The following is a 20,005-nucleotide window of genomic DNA, read 5'->3' as shown; positions in this document are numbered from 1 at the left end:
ATGTGCGTCTCCTCGCCTGGGCACACACAGCACCTGTGTCGGGGCACCCAGGTATAGCCCATGCTATCGACGGTCTCTCCACCTTGGCCCGGGATATCCGGGTTTGTCACAGACCTTCCCCCCTTGGAGGGGCACACCGCAATGCCGCTGTGGATCGGTTTTTCCAAAGCCTGTCGTTTGATTCCTCTGCCCGGTCTCCTTATGCCCCCTGCAGATCGCAGAGGCTCTCTTCTCTCACGTCTTCCGGCACTATTGGATCCCGGAGGACATCGCGTCTGACCGTGGTCCTCAGTTCACTTCATGGAACGACTGGGGATCACGGTCAGCCTCACCTCTAGGTACCGTCCCCAATCAAATGGGCAGGTGGAAAGGGTACATCAAGAACTGGGTAGGTACCTTCGTAGTCACTGTCAGGACTGGCTGAGGGAGTGGGCTGCATTTCTACCTTGGGCAGAATACGCACAAAACTCCCTCTGTCACTCCTCCACTAAACTCACACCCTTTCAGTATGTTCTAGGCTATCAGCCGGCCCTGGCACCGCGGACACCCGTCTCCAGCGGCCCAGGTCTTTCACCTCGGTGACAGAGTCTGGCTTTCTATGAAGGACATGCTCCTCCGCCTGCCCTGCCGGAAACTGAGCTTATGGGGCCGTTCAAAGTCATGAGGAAAGCCAATGAAGTGACGTACAGATTACAGCTCCCTGTCAATTACCGTATCTCACCCTCATTTCATGCATCTCTCAGGCCGGTAGCAGCTGGTCCCTTGGCTAGTGTTGGACCCCATGACGTACGCAGCCTGTCGGAGCTTCGCCAGTACCTGGTGGACTGGGAGGGGTACGGTCCCGAAGAGTGGTGCGGAGTTCCCGAGCGGGACATCCTGGATCGTCATATTACAAACACCTGGTTCCAATCCCCACTCTATAACTGTATATGTACTCCCTCTGCCATTTGTCTTTGTAAATGTTACTTGTTTTCCTGAGAGGAATCTCTCCTACTATGTCCTGAATATTTTATAATATGCACTTTGCATTCGCCCTGTGCCTTTTTGTTTATGAAGATATATTTTGAGCACAACAGAGTTTGGGTTTCGTCCCGCCTTGATCTATGGTGCTTAAATAAATTCAGTAGTTCTAAACATTTGACTGCCTTTTGCCTTCTCCTTTCCACACCAGTGACACATAGTGCCAACTGTAAAGTTTGGTGGAGGAGGAATAATGGTCTGGGGCTGGTTTTCATGGTTCGGGCTAGGCCCCTTAGTTCCAGTGAAATTAAACTTAACACTACAGCAACTCCGTATTAATTCCCATGATTTTGGAATGAGATGTTCGCCGAGAATGTATCCACATACTTTTGGTCATGTAGTGTAAATTCATTTAAAGTTATGCAATTTGGTTTATGTAGATACAACATTTCAATGTTGTTTTAACACGCAGTAAACAAAAACCTGATTTTGTTGGCAAATTCATACTGCGTTTGCAGCAAACAGAATGTTCGCCACAAAATTTCCCAGAATTGTTTGCCAAAAGTTCACAAGTTGCCGCAACAGTTTGCCACAAAACTAATTTGCATGCGAAAATATGAGCTTGCCGCAAATTGGCCATAGGTTTGCCACAACTGTTTGCCAGAAGCATGTTTTTTTTCGGTAAGGGCGGGCATTCAATTTGCAGTTTATACCGTTTCCACAGTAACATGTATTTACATGACGTGATGAAACATTGAAACTAAGTTGCAAATTACTTTTGTAGCAAGGTGTTGTAGAACAAGTGTCTTATGAATATTATAACGGTTTGACAGATATCAGCTAGTTAGGATAGCTAGATGCAGCTATCACCAAGCTATGCTAGCTAGCTGAAGTCAACTTGGCGAAACAAGATCGTGCTTTTAGCCTTCATAGAATTGAATTAGCTGACCATCTTGAGGTGGCGAGTCAGGAGGAGAAAGTCCTCAACTTCAAAACTGAATTCTCTCCATAGCAAAGATATCTTAGCGAGCTGTACTTACTACTTTTGTTGAGATTGAATGACAAAGTTACACCCTAGAAAAACCCACATCAAAACACATTCAAGACAACTCTGGTTTGTAGTCAGTCTGGCTGCTAGCATTTCTTAGTGAGCATTGATGAAAAAGAAGGCCAAATCAGGAAGTAAAGTCGCCCTTTAAAAAGGTATTTGTATTATCTATGACTCTATTCAAACAAAGTACCCCAGCGAATTAGTTGAATAATCAAATATACCAAAACAACGTATCAACAACCTTCACAAGGACATAGGATTCTGAATCTCAACCAGACTAAATTACAAAGTACTGTGCTCACATTACCACAGGGTGAACTTCAATAATAATTTCAGGTCTTTACAACCTAAGTAAACAGTGGACTTGACACCTTGTGACTAACTGCATTCTAATTTGACTTATACGGTAAATGAATCCTTATGAATAGTAATTCCTAATTTAGATAAACTGCAAAATAAGGTGGGGTATTTCTGCTGAGAAGCTAGTCCGTGCTCTGTCCAGGAGTCTACGATTTCACAATGGCACAAACTACAACATTTTCTGAGTGCATAGTAAATTGTATTAACACAAAGAGGATGTATGCTTCCCCAAATACATAACTATCAACAAGGTGACCTTCGCTTCTGTGCATTATTCTTTACTTGGATCGGATTACAGGACCAACACAAAATATACAGAAGCTTTTATCACATCATATGGTATTTTGAACCAAAATGCCTCCTTTTAGGTAAGCCTATAGCTGATTATTGACAGAACAATCTATGTCATAATAGCTATCATTTTCATTGAAAACGTATTGAATGGAGCAAATCTTTATAAGCACCCCCGTTACATGTTTTTTTTCTGCTCGGCTGGTGGGACGGTACTTCTCTATGGATACCGGTACCACCTGGAAAGCCTCAAAGCACAAGTGATTCACTGCTATTGCTTGGTATTCAGATTGTCCTTCAGCCAAATCGAAATGGAATCATTACACTTATTTGTCTTGTCATCAAAGCCGCGCTTAGCACACCGCCTCTCCCAGTTAATATTCACAAGTGACAATAGAATGAACAGATCCCTTAGAATAGACAAGCTGAACAAGTGACATACTGTATACACAGCAAATAAGGCAGACTAATTGTAAGCATATCACTGGTCTGTATGTCATAAAACATGTATATGAAACAGTCGTAATTGATGTTACTGCTGCTTACCATGTACATTAAATCACATTGTATGAATTAAGGAGTTGACACATTAATGTTCATATGTTATGCTACCTTTACTGCATGTGGAGTACATACATAGCAAGATCTACCATATAAAAGTCATTAATGGACCACATCAGTAAACCTGTAGCCTACAGCTCCGAATGGTTGTCAGGAATGTTTACCTTGTAGTAAGGCAATCAAATTATCTTTCAGTAATGTCGTATACTGTCCAAAAATAATACATACATGTCCCACAGAAATAACCACATGGGTAGGGGAATTGAATTTTATCAAAGCCTACTAGATGACAAGCAGCACTTAATTAAACAAGACATGAGCATTCTGCGTTGAACCACTATTAACAATATGCCCACTCAGAGAGAGGCAGGCAGCATCCATCAATTTTACATTTATGCCTTGATTTCCCATCCTGTTTGTATGATTATACTGAATTATTTACAAGCTATTGTAAAGATGGCTGCCAACATACTGTATGATGGGTGGCCATTTCTCCTAAATAGAAATTCCAATTAAATTAACCCAAGAAGGGGAAATGTTGAATTCAATGAAAATTTCAATAATAATCAAGTTATGGAATTTAAGTTATATTTTTTAATATTCAAACAAATCTGTATTTTTGGAATTGAATTTTTGCACATTTCAGAGTGCATTTCCCAAAATATTGTATTTTTAGCCATTTGAAGCTGGGTTACAAAACCAAAAGACGCAAAAACAAAACTTAAACACAGGAAACTTAGAAATAGAGCACATAGAACATCTTCTAAGACTGACATTTCAATGAGAATGACAGAACTATAAATCACATTTCTATGTTAATTTGGTCGAGTCGCACAAAAAGTTACATATTGCAGCTTTAATGGAATGAATGCACTTGGTATCAAAAAATTGACTGCAAGAGTCACTTTAAATAATTTAAACTTCTATATTTCCTGTATAGCTAGGCTGTCTTAGTGACATGATCAGCCTGAAAGCCTGAGGGAATTTTATTTGAATTTGTGAAATTGTTGGGGAAAATATTGAATTGGGAATTCTTGGAATTTACCTAACAATGGAATTTAATTACTGAGACTGACCTGGAAATTGAATTGAATTAAATGGAGCGGGAATGTAATTAATGGAATCAACCCTGGTGGCCATATCATACATTCTTAATGACAAACCATCTACGCAGGGGAGAGACAATTTCTCAGCCACTGGAGTCCTCAAGTAGTCCATGCTTGTTTGACGCGCTCCACAAAAGAACAAGCAGCCATTGAAATTAACTGCTACCAAGCAGAGACAAGCAATCATCATCCCAGCCAGGAGAGTTGAGAAAGCACTCCAGGCCAAGTGAAGCAGTCGCACACCCTGTAATTTCTCAAGACCTATAATCAGAGGTGGGCAAGGAGGGAGCATGGCTGAATATGACCATCCTTTGAATATGAAGTGTTGATTTTTTTCCTCAGATGGATTTTCTTCATAGATGGCTCTTTTGGGCGATGTCCAATATTCTACCATAAGCCACTTGGCTGAGAAGAATTGGGATTGTTCATGGAAGTAGACAGATTAAGGACTAGATCCCAAGCCAGGTACTAGAACACACACTTCAGACACTTCCATCTTTCTATGAAGCTCTTTCTAGGAAGCCAATGAAATGCTGGAGCTAAGTTAACTTACCTAACTCAAACAGACTGATTGTGTTTTTTAATTAATGTTGCCCCAGAGAGTCCTACAAAATTGGAAATGTATGTGTTACATTTCAAATAGTGATAAGGCTTAAGCTGGTCAGAGGAATTCCCAAACCTTGTGGCACAGCAGAGCCGATAATGATAAAAGCGTAAATATACATGAGCATTCATGTGGACATTTTCTTATTAAAAGAGCTGTCAACTCCTCAGTACAATGTTCATGTCCTTTGGATCTGGAATCACGTCATATAGATGTAGGATCTTAATTTGAGCCAGTTTGCTACAGCAGGAAAATAATCCTGCAGCAACAGCAAATGTGAATTAGTATGTAGATTATAATTAATGGACATTTTCAGTAGGGGTTGACACATTTTTCATTAGGGCAAATCAAGTCTGACATTTTCAGCACCAAAAAGAGTGATCAAATTAAGATCCTACATCTGTACATTCAAAGACAGGCGCTTATTGCTTTTGTTCATCTGGAGGGGAAAATGCCCCCTAACAAAATTACCCAATTTCAAGGAGTGTGATAACAAAGCAGACCCAGGGCTAAGAAACAGATGATAAACCAAACACCAGGGAGAAACAAACAACCCAAAAGAACAACATACCCATAGGAAAGATAACAGCAAACAAAATGGTGTTGGAGTCATCTTGGAATCTGGTTTAGGTCTTTATTGTCCTCAGTACTATTTAATTTATTTTTCTCTAATTAATAGGTTCTTACTTCTTCATCCCCCCTTTTCCTTTATTTTGTTACGTGGCTGAAGAGGAAGGAAACCGCTCAGGGATTTCACCATGACGCTAATCTCCTTCAACCTCCCCCTGTTCCTCACAGTCCCTGGTATCACATATCCATGGACTTTGTCACGAGTATTCCCCCGTCTGATGGCAACATCCCCATCCTGACAGTAGTGGACCTGTTTTCCAAAGCCGTCCACTTCATTCCTCTCTCCAAGCTACCCTCTGCCAAAGGGATGGCCCAGCTCATGGTGCACATCTTCCAGATCCATGGACATAGTCTCCAACCGGGGTCCTCAGTTCCTCAATGATGTCACCATTGCTCTTGATTCTAAGCAATGTTGCCCTGCTATTTTTATTGACTTGGCCAAAGCTTTTGATATGGTAGACCATTCCATTCTTGTTGGCCGGCTGAGGAGTATTGGTGTCTTTGGCCTGGTTTGCTAACTAGCTCTCTCAAAGAGTGCAGTGTATAAAGTCAGAACATCTGCTGTCTCAGCCACTGCCTGTCACCACTGCCTGTCACTATCAACAACATAGTTCAGGCAGTAGGAAGCTCTCACCCATTTATATGCAGATGATAGGGTCTTATACTCAGCTGGCCCCTCCCTGAATTTTGTGTTAAATGCTCTACAAAAAGCTTTCTTCGTGTCCAACAAGCTTTCTCTGCCCTTAACCTTGTTCTGAAAACCTCCAAAACAAAAGTCATGTGGTTTGGTAAGAATAAGGCCCCTCTACCCACAGGTGTGATTACTACCTCTGAGGGTTTAGAGCTTGAGGTAATCACCTGATACAAGTACTTGGGAGTATGGCTAGATGGTACACTATCCTGCTCTCAGCACATATCAAAGCTACAGGATAAATTTAGAGGAAACCAAGTCTAGATCTATCATAAATCGCTCCTCTTTCACACCAGCTGTCAAACTAACCCAGATTCAGATGTCCATTCTACCCATGCTAGATTACGGAGACGTAATTTATAGATTGGTAGGTAAGGGTGCTCTCGAACGGCTAGATGTTCTTTACTATTCGGCCATCAGATTGTCCACCAATGCCCCTTATAGGACACATCACTGCACTCTATACTCCTCTGTAAACTGGTCATCTCTGTATACCCATCGCAAGACCCACTGGTTGATGCTCCCCCATATTTGAGATATCTACTGCAGCCCTCATCCTCCACATACAACACCCGTTCTGCCAGTAACATTATGTTAAAGGTCCCCAAAGCAGACACATTCCTGGGCCACTAATCTTTTCAGTTCGCTCAAGCTAGCGACTGAAACGAGCTGCAAACACTCAAACTGGACAGTTCTATCTCAATCTCTTCATTCAAAGACTCAATCATGGACACTTACTGACAGTTGCGGCTGCTTCAAGTGATGTATTGTTGTCTCTACCTTCTTACCCTTTGTGCTGTGGTCTGTGCCCAATAATGTTTGTACCATGTTTTGTGCTGCTACCATGTTGTGCTGCTGGCATGTTGTGTTGCTACCATATTGATGTGATGTGTTGCTAACATGCTGTGTTATTGTCGTCTTAAGTCTCTATGTAGTGTTGTGGTGTCTCTTGTCGTGGTGGGTTTTGTCAAAAAAGGAATTGCTCAGCCCCTGTCCCCACAGGAGGCCTTTTGGTAGGCTATCATTGTAAATAAGAATTTGTTTAACGGACTTAAATAAATATGAACATTTTAAAAAGCACACAGTCAAAAGTTGACACCTACCCAAGTTTTGTTTTGTTTTGTTTTGTTTATTTGTACATTGTAGAAGACATCAAAATGATGAAATAACATTCTGTATGGAATCATGTAGTAACCAAAAAGTGTTTATTTGTTTATTTCAAAATATTTTTTATTTGAGATTCTTCAAAACGTAGCCACTCTTCGCCTTGACAGCTTTGCACACTCTTGGCATTCTCTCAACCAGCTTCTTGAGGTAGTCACCTGGAATGAATTTCAATTAAACAGGTGTGCCTTGTTAAATGTTAATTTGTGGAATTTCTTTCATTCTTAATGCCTTTGAGCTAATCAGTTGTGTTGTGACAAGGTAGGGGTGGTATACAGAAGATAGTCCTATTTGGTAAAAGACCAAGTCCATATTATGCCAAGAACAGCTCAAATAAGCAAAGAGAAACAGCCCAACACTTTTTTGGTTACTACATGATTCCATGTGTGTTATTTCATAGTTTTGAAATCTTCACTATTATTCTACAAAGTAGAAGACTTATGCTATACAGTAAATGACTTTGTACACAGAAAGATGGTGGCAAAATTAGTTCAAGGGGGCAAACAACAAAGCAATAAAACATTGGAAGTCCTTGAATAAAAATACCATTTGGTTTGCATTGCATGAAGATAATGTTTTCTTAACACGTTGGGTGCCCTGTAACCAGTTCTTTGGTCTTTGTGGTTTAAATTTTGAATACTGTAACACGGTTCCGTTTTAACTTCAACAAATATTTTTATACTACATATATATATTTTTTAAAACATTTGCCAGGGTTTATTATACTCAGTCAAAGCATTGGAACCACCTGATGCACAAATGAGATGTTCTAGTTGCAACAGCTACGCAAAAAACGGAAACTGAGGGCCAAGCACGCCCCCATTCCCATTGACGGGGCTGTAATGGAGCGGAAGCTTCAAGTTCCTCTGTGTCCACATCACATCACTCTCTCATGGTCCACACACACACACACACACAAACACAGTCTTGAAGAGGGCACGACCACACCTCTTCCCCCTCAGGAGGCTTAAAAGATCTGGCATGGGCCCGCAGATCCTCAAAAAGTTAAACACCTGCACCATTGAGAGCATCTTGACAGGCTGCATCAACAGCCAGTATGTCAACTGCTTGGCATCTGACCACAAAGCATGTTGGGGTTCGTTTCCTTGTTCGTTGTCAATCATTGGCTCATTGGTGAAATTCGCATTATGACAATATCTTTAATTAAATCATTCAAAAACCTTCATTAATGGAATTGCAGACAGAAGTTGACAACAGGAACATAGCGCATGTTTTCGAGTAAGTTCTGCATCAAAGAAATGTCAAGTTATTTTATTATACCTGAAGTCCAGCCCTAGTGATGTCACTGCTTACGTCATTATCTTCTACTTGTGAGACCAAAACCATGCCTACTCAACACTAAAACACTTGTTTATATAGCTATCTAAAAAGGTTAGCAGTAAGTGTCCAAGTTGATTTATAGTGGAATGTCTGACTAATAATCTCTGCAGAGTTGTCTTCACAGTCACGTTTCATCATAGTCAGAGAGTAGAATAGTACTGTGGAACAATATTAAACCTCATAATATATATAAATATATATATATCTCGTATAACCCCTCCCCTTCTATGAATACAACATAAGCATAATCAAATTATTATAATACATCAAACATTTGGTACAGCCCCTATCCTGACCCCTAGGTGAACCCATTTCAAGCGCTACAGAGGATAGAGCGCATGGGCGGCAGGGTAGCCTAGTGGTTAGAGCGTTGGACTAGTAACCGAAAGGTTGCAAGTTCGAATACCCGAGCTGACAAGGTACAAATCTGTCGTTCTGCCCCTGAACAGGCAGTTAACCCACTGTCCCTAGGCAGTCATTGAAAATAAGAATTTGTTCTTAACTGACTTGCCTAGTAAAATAAAGGTAACATTTTTAAAAAATTACTGGGGCCGAGCTCCCTGCCGTCCTGGACCTCTATACCAGAGATAATGACGTAACAGTTTCAGAGGAAGGCCCTAGAAATTGCCAAAGACTCCAGCCACAAATGTGTCTCCATGCTACGCACGGCAATCGGTACCGATGCACCAAGTCTGGAACCAACAGGACCCTGAACAGCTTCTACCCACAAGCCATAAGACTGCTGCTAAATAGTTTGTCTGTATAGATATTTGGTTATGCGACTCGGTACTGGTATCCCGTGTATATAGCAGAGTTAGTTATTGTGTATTACTACTTGTTTTAGAAAGGGTTAATACTTATTGCTCTATTTTATTTCCCTCTGCATTGTTGGGACTGGCCCTTTGACGCATACGATCACATATTTGTGATCACTGTTGAGTGGTCCCTGTAGCGTACGATCACAATTATGCAATTGGAACAGTAGCAACAGAACGTACGATGCAACAAACACGTCAAAACAACATTGTTTTCTGAAAAGCATCGAAAACTGATGGGAAATAAAAAGTCTTCACAACTTTGTCCTCAAGTTCACCTTTTATTGTATAAGAAAAATGCGAACTTCATAATCCAAACATCACACATCCACAGCTAAATTAATTCCATAAACCAGTCGAAATAACAGGTTGTGCTGACAAAAAAAACCAAAAAAAGTTTGTAAAAAATTTTGCGACCTAGACTTGTTTACAATGTACCACATCTCTGGTGAGCACAAGGAGAAAATATTTTATTGTTTAGAAAAGAGATGCGTCAGCTAAGCTAACAGGACATACATTCTTTGATGGCAGCCACATTTTTTTATGTTGGCGAAAACTCGCTAATCCCAGAATTCACTTTAAGACGCAAATAAAAAGTCAAAAGATGGCTGTGCCCATTGCCTGAACAATGTAAACTTAGTTTAGACACTTTTCAGCATAATACAAATCTTCAATGCACTTGTTACAGTGTTTTCAAGAACCAGAGCACATGACTTGACAAGTCATTTAACATTGACAAATCACAAAGCAAATAAAACCTTACCTCGGAACATCAGACCAAATACAAGCCTACTGCCTAACCATAGCGCAAAAGCTAAAAACAGGGATGAAACCATTTTAGGGGGGATTTATTTCATATGTGGGGGTTGTTCAAGTCCATTGGGGAAGGTATTGTGGAGGGATATGATGCAGGAAATATTACGATCATAAATCCTCTATCAATAAATGGGGGGCAAACACAAATGTGTATGCTAAATCAAATAAAGGAGGGTCTAAGCTGGTAACTCTGAGGTGCCAAAGTTAGATTGATGGCACGTTCAGAACTGGGAACTTGGAAATCTGACTTCAGTGGGTTCAAGACAACTGGGAAATCTGAAAACTAGCTCCGACTGGGAAAGGTTGTATTGAACAGTCATCCAACTCGGGCCACTATCTAGAGCTCTGACGATCACGGACGTCATGATTTGACCTAGTATTTTTCTGAGTTCCCAGTTGTCTTGAAAGCACCATATCAGTCGAGTGAACTAGCCCTTGTTATAACATCTTTGGTCTGACCGATGCTTGCGTGACAACCAGAATGCATTGTATAATGTCAACAAACATGGCGCCGCACATAGCTGGCAAAAAGCTTAGCTCATCATAATCAGTACAACTTTCAAAAAAGTATCACTCACACACACACACACACACACACACGTGTCCATTACAATCTATGCAAGAATTGGAATGCATGCTTTGTCACCAGTACTTGAAAACACATGCATTAAACAGCAAATACATTATGATCCATACATACATTTGGTATGATAGTGTAGAAACGACAACACGATATACAGAAAATAAGCCTCTTACTTTGATAGAACCACACGGCCAAAGTCCAGGTTGTAAGGAAAACAACGAAAGCAATGTGGGCGCCATCCAGAAAATGTGCAAGGCCTGTTTTGACTGGAGATGCGCATTGTCTTCATATTTGATCTTTGGAAACACTGGGGAAGTGCTTGGGCTATCGTTGAAGAGAGAAGTTTGTCCGGCTCAGTAAAGCATCAAATAAAATGGTCCACAACAGTGGAATGGAATACTTGTTATGTGAATTAATGAGGCGGAACACACCTCAATTCAAACGGCTAGAAAATTATTTGAAATTGACAAGTTGAAACATAGATAATTAGCAGGCAGCGTACCTTGGTTTGAGAGCAGTAAGGGTTAACTCTCCTATTGTATAACAAACACATTTTGGAACATTGAGTGCATTGACATCACACACACACACACATATATATATATTTTAAAAAAACTAGCGCTGGGGTGACCGTTAGAGTAATTTGGAACTTACACGTGTAAAGGTTAAACATGATTTACCTTCTACTCACTACTTAGTTTTTGTGAATGTTTTTGTTCAAAGCTATAAAAACACAAATTAAAGAATAGAAAGGGTAATGTGTATTAGTTGAGATTACAACTCTGACTTGGCCATAATGGCTCTGATGAATTTTTTAATTCACACATTCATCACAGTCATTATGGTTAACTGACTATGATTTTGAATACTGATTTAATGCTGCACTGCAATCATTTTGCCTTTCATCAAAACCATTGACTACCGTCGGCTAATTCAAACTCTGCTGATCCTGGGTCTGTGAACCCAGTAGACAATAGAAGTAGGTGGATAGGTTGAGGCCGGACCATCCTTCATGTTCTTGCATTTGGATGCATTCATTTCTTATTCAAGACAGAGCATATATCCACCTATTTATGTATAATTTTTGTACAGGTTACAGATAGAAGGCACCTTGCGGAAAGATCAACACATTCGTTCCTCACAGAGTAGAAGGGTTTAAGTCAAGTAAATTCATATCACATTTGGCTTACCGTCTTCTGTCACTAATACCTCCTTCTGGCACATGTCCTGAACGTTGACAGTGCAGTTGACAATGAACTCAGGTGTGGAGCAGTCATTTTGAGTGACCTCTTCACAGTGATAACACTGGATCTGCAGAGCCAGCCCTACAACATACAGGAGTAACACAGGTTGTCATTCCGAATCTGTTCTTAATTGACTTACCGGCATGAATTGCAAAGTACAATACAAAAGTATAAAGTGAGACACTGGTATACCTATTGTTACATTCTTCAGCAAGAAAAGCAAAAACTGTCACTCAAACAGATGAATGATCTAAAGGTCAGTGGACCAACAACCAAAACGAAACAGATGGGGTGTAACGATTCTCGTAGGTGGAAGAAGGAGAGGCCCAAGGTACAGCATGGTAAGTGTTCGTCATATTTATTACACTGAACACAGGAAACAAACAAACAAATAAAAACCTTAACAGTCCCGAATGGTGAAAAACACTGAAACGTAAAATAACCACCCACAAACAAGAGTGGGAAAACAGGCTACCTAAGTATGGTTCTCAATCAGGGACAGCGATTGACAGCTGCCTCTGATTGGGAACCATACCAGGCCAAACACATAGAATGCCCACCCCAACTCACGCCCTGACCAACCTAAAATAGAAACATACAAAAGCAACTAAGGTCAGGACGTGACATGGGGGTTTAGAAGGGGATCTGAAAGACACTCATGGGGTATCCACTGAAAGTTGACTAGCAACAACAACTGGACCCTAAAAAAATTAAATAACATTTAAAAAAGAGACCCACCATGAGCACCCACTAAATTTGCCCAAGATGAGGTAAACAAAAGAAAAGCACAGGCCAAACTTAAAGACAGGGAGCAAACCAAAAAGGTAGAGCAAAACTAAGTCAGAGAAATCAGATAACAGATTGTTTGTCTAGGAATCTAAATAGGGAGCACCAACTAAAAGGTGTTAACCCAAAGAATCTATCAAGATACCTGGAGTACTGGGCCAGCCACTCTTTAAAAAGCACCTGGGCCAGCACAGGTGAAACACCTTCATACTAACGAGATGGACAAGCCAGCACCGGTGTAACACATACTGACTAATCGGTGTGACTAATCGGTGTGCAGTACGTGCTAAAGTCCAACCTCAAAACATAATTGGAAAAACCAAAGCCTGTTACACCATGGACAATGAAATATACTGTACAGAGGACATATGGCATGGTAATACTATCAAACAGTTCACAAATGTGTTGATATGTCCAAACTCTACTACACTCTTAGAAAAAAGGGTTCCAAGGCTGTACCCATAAGATAACTCTTTTTGGTTCCAGGTAGAACTATTTTGGGTTCCATGTAGAACCCTCTGGGGAAAGGTTTCTACATCAAATCAAAATGTATTTGTCACATGCTCTGAATACAACATTACAGTGAAATGCTTACTTACAAGCCCTTAACCAACTATGCTTTAAGTTAAGAAACATTTTTTAAGTGCTAAGTAAAAAATAGAGAAGTTAAAAAAAAAAAAGTTTTAAAAAAAAGTAACAAATAATTAAACAGCAGCAGTAAAATAACAAGCAAGGCTTTATACAGGAGGTACCGGTACAGAGTCAATATGGAGGCTATATACAGGGTGTACCGGTACAGAGTCAATATGGAGGCTATATACAGGGTGTACCGGTACAGAGTCAATGTGTGGGGGCACCAGTTAGTTGAGGTAATATGTATATGTAGGTAGAGATCAAGTGACTATACATAGATTATAAACAGAGAGAAGCAGCAGCGTAAAAGAGGGGTCTGGGAAGCACTTTGATCAGTGGTTTAGGAGTCTTACAGGTCAATGTGGGGGGCACCAGTTAGTTGAGAAGCTATTAAGAAGCTAATTTTGGACATAGACTCTGGGAAGCACTTTGATCAGTGGTTTAGGAGTCTTACGGCTTTGGGGGGGGGGGGGGGGGGGGTAGAAGCTATTAAGAAGCAATTTTGGACATAGACTTGGCGCTCCGGTACCGCTTGCCGTGCGGTAGTAGAGAGAACAGTCTATGACTAGGGACCATTTTTAGGGCCATCCTCTGACACTGCCTGATAGAGGTCCTGGATGGCAGGAAGCTTGGCCCCAGTGAGGTACTGGGCCATTCAAACTACCCTCTGTAGTGCCTTGCGGTCGGAGGCCGAGCAGTTGCCATACCAGGCAGTGATGCTCTCGATGGTGCAGCTGTAGAACCTTTGAAGATCTGAGGACCCATGCCAAATCCCTTCAGTCTCCTGAGAGGGAATAGGCTTTGTCTTGCCATCTCTTCTCGACTGTCTTAGTGTGTTTGGACGATGATAGTTTGCTGGTGATGTGGACACCAAGGAACTTGAAGCTCTCAACCTGATCCACTACAGCCCGTCGATGAGAATGGAGGCATGCTCGGTCCTCTTTTTCCTGTAATCCACAAATCATCTCCTTTGTCTGGATCACGTTGAGGGAGAGGTTGTTGTCCTGGCACCACACACCCAGGTCTCAGACCTCCTCCCTATAGGCGGTCTCATAATTCTCGGTGATCAGGCCTACAACTGTTGTGTCATCGGGAAAAACTTGACAATGGTATTGGAGTCGTGCCTGGCCATGCAGTCATGAGTGAACAGGGAGTACAGGAGGAGACTGAGCACTCACCCCTGAGGGGCCCTTGTGTTATGGATCAGCATTGCGGATGTGTTGTCCCCTACCCTTACCACCTGGGGGCGGCCCGTCAGGAAGTGCAGGATCCCGTTTCAGAGCGAGGTGTTTAGACCCAGGGTCCTTAGCTTAGTGATGAGCTTTGAGGGCACTATGGTGTTGAGTACACGTCCTGGTAATCCGTCTGGCCCTGTAGCCTTGTGAATGTTGACCGGTTTAAACATCTTACTCACATCGGCTACGGAGAGCATGATCCGACAGTCATCTGGAACAGCTGGTGCTGTCATACATGTTTCAGTGCTACTTACCTCAAAGCGAGCATAGAAGTAATTTAGCTTGTCTGGCAGGTTCGTGTCACTGGGCAGCTTGTGACTGTGCTTCCCTTTGTAGTCTGTAATTGTTTGCCCTGCCACATCCAATGAGCATCAGAGTCGGTGTAGTACGATTCAATCTTTGTCCTGTATGCCTGTTTGGTGGTTCGTCGGAGGGCATAGCGGGATTTCTTATAGGCTTCTGGGTTTGAGTCCCACTCCTTGAAAGCGGCAGCTCTACCCTTTAACTCAGTGCGGATGTTGCCTGTAATCCATGGCTTCTGGTTGGGGTATGTACGTACAGTCACCATGGATGCACTTATTGATGAAGCCAGTGACAGATGTGGTGTACTCCTCAATGCCATCGGAAGAGTCCCGGAACATATTCCAGTCTGTGCTAGCAAAACCAGTCTGTGCTAGTATCTATTGACCGACTCACTGGTGCATCCTGCTTTAGTTTTTGCTTTAAAGCAGGAATCAGGAAGATAGAATTGTGGTCAGATTTGCCCAATGGAGGGCCGAGGGAGAGCTCTGTACACATTTCTGTGTGGAGTAAAGCTGGTCTAGAGTTTTTTTCTCTCGTTTTTTCCCTAGTTGCACATTTAACAGACTGATAGAAATGATGTAAAACTGATTTGTTTCCCTGCGTTAAAGTCCCCAACCACTAGGAGTGCCACTTATGGATGAGCGTTTTCCTGTTTGCTTATGGCCGTATACAGCTCATTGAGTGCAGTCTTAGTGCCAGCATTGGTCTGCGGTGGTAATATAGACCGCTACGAAAACTACAGATGCAAACTCTTGGTAAATAGTGTGGTCTACAGCTTATCATGAGATACTCTACCTCAGGCGAACAAACAGTCGAGACTTCCTTAGATTTCATGCAACAGCAAACAAATAAACAGACCCCCACCCCTTGTCTTACCAGCCGCTGTTCTATCCTGACGGAAAAGCTTAAAACCTGCCATCTGTATGTTAATCATGTCTTCGTTCAGCCACGACTCAGTGAAACATAAGATATTACAGTTTTTAATGTCCCGTTGGTAGGATATACGTGCTCGTAGTTCGTCTATTTTATTATTGATTGATTGTACATTGGCTAATAAGACCAATGGTAAAGGTAGATTATCCTCTCTGTGATAGATCCTTACAAGGCACCCGGACCGTCGTCCACGATATCTTCATATTTTCCTCCTGCAAATGACGGGGATGAGGGCCTTTTTGGGTGTCTGGTGTAAATCCTTCCTGTCCGACTCGTTGAAGAAGAATTCCTCCAGTACATGGTGAGTAATCGCTGCCCTGATATCAAGAAGCTCTTTTTGGTCATAAGACATGGTGGCAGAAACATTATGTTCAAAATAAACATACACAATAGGTTACGGGATTGTAAAGTGGCGGCCATCTCCTTCGGCGCCATTAAATACCAGAACCCATTAAACAGGGTTCTAAATTGGAACCAAAAAGGGTTCTAATTGGAACCAAAAAGGGTTCTTCAAACAATTCTCCTATGGGGACAGCAGAAGAACCCTTTTAGGTGAATGCATGTAGGCATACCTTTTCATAATATGATTCATAGCTGATGAAGAAATTAAGGGACAATCTTATTGATGAACAGTGGTGGAAAAAGTACCCAACTGTCATACTTGAGTAAAAGTAAAGATACCTTAATAGAAAATTACTCAAGTAAAAAAGTCACCCAGTAAAATTCTACTTGAGTAAAAGTCTAAAAGTATTTGGTTTAAAATGTACTTTTGATACAGAAGTATAAGTATGAATCATTTCAGATGGCACCATTTTTATTTATTTATGGAAAGCAACAGGCACACTAACATTTAGACATAATTTACAAACGAAGCATGTGTTTAGGCAATACGTATGACCAGGGATGTTCGGTTGATAAGTGCGTGAATTGAAATATTTTCCTGTCCAGCCAAGCATTCAAAATGTAACAAGTACTTTTGGGTGTCATGTAAAAAGTACAATATTTTCTTAAGTAATGTAGTAAAGTAAAAGTAGTCAAAAATATAAATACTAAAGTACAGATACCCCAAAAACAACTTATGTAGTACTTAAGTACTTTACACCACTGTTGATGAATAGATAATGGTGACAATGTGCAAGTGGCTTATTAGAGTTGACAATATTCCTGAATTACTTAACTGTGGCTGCAATTACTGTGGTTAAGTCATAATCATAAAGTATCTGTTGTAATTCACCAAAACCATATACCTTGACACTGACAGACATGGAAAGAAACATTTACCTGATGCACTGTGCATGTTGAAGAATGTGCTCCCCTGACAGATCATCAGATATTACAACATGGTAGATGCAAATACCATTTTCTTCACGAGAGAAAGAAAGCCCTGTCAGAACTTATTCAACATGAAAATGGACCTGAATAAAATCTAAATGCAGACTATTCACTTCCTACCAACTACGACACAGCAAGCAACTAAATCCATCAACAGTTGAGTAGTGACTCAAAGAAAAATAATGACTGCACAATCAGTACTGCTCTGTTCCCTGGGTGCCGAAGACATGGGATGTCGATTATGGCAGCCCCCCGCAACTCTCTGACTAAGAGGAGTTGGGTTAAATGCGCAAGACACATTTCAGTTGAATGTATTCAGTTGTACAACTGCCTAGGTATCCTCCTTTCCATCTTCCAGTGTGCAAAAGTAGCCAAAACCCAATCCAAATGTCACACATATTCTTGGGTAAACATACATCTTAAAAACTGTTAGTAAATGACAGACAGTAGGCAAAATGTCACTGTACATGGGGATTCCTCCACTAAATCAGTCAAACCAGCTTCCAGGGATAAATCAAACATTATTGCCAGGCAGACAGAACTATTTCATATGTAGCGCAGTGCTATTAGCATTAAACTCCTTCTGTATTTGTGAACAAAATACATTCATATGTTGAACTACCCATAATATATTCTCAAACAAAACAAAAAACAGATATACCATAATGTACATATCAATGCACACCAGGTTCAATCTACGGGTAGCTTACCCTTATTTGTGAAACATTTTCGAACAATGTTTCCATATGAAATCAAGCCCGCATGGTTCTCTTCACATCCACAAGCTGGTGTGAAAAACATTATTTTGCGTTCACACACCAACCGTTCCAAACCGTGCGTAAAGACGCAGTAGGATAATGTCACAAAATATTCCCGAACGTTTGCTATTATAATGGTTTCAACGGATGACCCCCAAAATGTTGTTTTATCTAAACAAATAACCAAGTAGCATTGCCTGCCCTGCATGGTAGCCTAATGGCCATCAATAACCCACCCTGAGCTTCTCTTCCTCTCCAAATATTGTTAGATCGTTAAACAAACAATTAGTACATTGATGTTATTACAAATAATTTAGGTAGGCTAGCTATTGCGCTTGTCATTGCAATTAACACATCCCGGGGGTAACATACCTGACTTGAGCATAAACCAGAACAAACTTGCGTAAGTAAGCAGCCGCATTCTCTCGCTGGTGTCACTTGGTCAGGAAACATTAGACATGGCAAAGTTGCGAGGAGCTCAGAGTTAGAGTTCATACATGGATCCGACGAACGTCCACCGTAGCCTCCTATACACGTCCAGCGCTGGAAACCTCAGATTTTAAGGGAACACACTCTTTTCACTCCATTTCATGCGGTGCCCCACGTCACGATGGGCGTGGGTTTCAAAGTGCAAGGACTGTCCGATGCGCGTCCACGTTCAACCGAGAACCCTCTGACTGTGCGGTCATTCCTAACTTCTTCACCGACATCATTATGGTGGGTTCATGCTTTATAGTTTACTGTTGCACTTTTAATATTTGTACACAATTCAGCTTTATTTGAACTAACGATAGCTACCAAGTGGCTGGACCCGTTTTCCCAAAAGTGAACGAAGTTTTGCATGCGAGCCAACCAACAACGTCAATGCTGCTATCAAGGCAATCTACTAAATTTACCCGAATGAAATACATGAAACTGATCATGACTATATTTAATCTAATTTTACTGTAATTGGTTAGTCAACATGCAGTAATATACTGAACAAAAATAAACGCTACATGAAACAATTTCAAAGATTTTACTGAGTTACAGTTTATATAAGGAAATCAATTCAATGAAAGAAAGAAATTAGGCCCTAATCTATATGGATTTCACATGACTGGGTATACAGATATGCATCTCTTGGTCACATATACCTTTAAAAAAGGTAAGGGCGTGGATCAGAAAATCAGTCAGTATCTGGTGTGACCCTCATGCAGTGCAACACATCTCCTTTGCATAGAGTTGATCTGGCTGTTGATTGTGGCCGTAGGAATGTTGTCCCACTCCTCTACCATGGCAGTGCAAAGTTGCTGGATATTGGCGGGAACTGAAACACGCTGTCATACATGTAGTCCAGAGCATCCTAAACATGCTCAATGGGTGACATGTCTGGTGAGTATACAGATCCCTGCGAAATGGAGCCGTGGATTATCATGCTGAAACATGAGGTGATGGCGGCAGATGAATGGCACGACAATGGGCACCCCAAAAAAAACACATTTGCCCACACTACAGATGGCTACGTCGTTATGCTAATACAGGCCCAGTGAAAATTTGTGAAAATAGATTTTTTCTAATATACAGTATATACATTTTTTCTGATTCATATTTTCAGGGGGTGCTGCAGCACCCTCAGCATCCTTATTACCCGTGGTGGCTATGCACATGTAACCGATGTGAAATGGCTAGCGAGTTAGCGGGGTGCGCGCTAATAGCGGTTCAATCGGTGACGTCACTCGCTCTGAGACCTTGAAGTAGTTGTTCCTTTTGCTCTGCAAAGGCCTCCCACGAGAGAGGTCAGGCAGGCGGGCTCAGAGTCAGGACAG

General features: G+C 41.3%; 1 protein-coding gene across 1 annotated transcript in view; it reads right to left on the bottom strand.

The window, feature by feature from the left end:
* LOC135559654 (ly6/PLAUR domain-containing protein 1-like) overlaps positions 1 to 18,752 on the bottom strand; it is a 36,106-nt gene extending 17,354 nt beyond the window's left edge. Inside the window, exons 1-2 of the mRNA XM_065000180.1 lie at positions 18,570 to 18,752; positions 12,164 to 12,298 (exon numbers count right to left, since the gene is read on the bottom strand). Coding sequence (XP_064856252.1) covers positions 12,164 to 12,298; positions 18,570 to 18,618 — 184 coding nt within the window. The 5' untranslated portion in view covers positions 18,619 to 18,752. The remainder of the gene's footprint in view (positions 1 to 12,163; positions 12,299 to 18,569) is intronic.
* Positions 18,753 to 20,005: the final 1,253 nt, after the last annotated feature.

The sequence above is a fragment of the Oncorhynchus nerka genome, linkage group LG1 (assembly GCF_034236695.1).
Source record: "Oncorhynchus nerka isolate Pitt River linkage group LG1, Oner_Uvic_2.0, whole genome shotgun sequence".
Lineage (NCBI taxonomy): Eukaryota > Metazoa > Chordata > Actinopteri > Salmoniformes > Salmonidae > Oncorhynchus > Oncorhynchus nerka.
The sequence above is the reverse complement of the archived record's forward strand: the minus strand, read 5'-3'. Positions and strand labels throughout refer to the sequence as shown.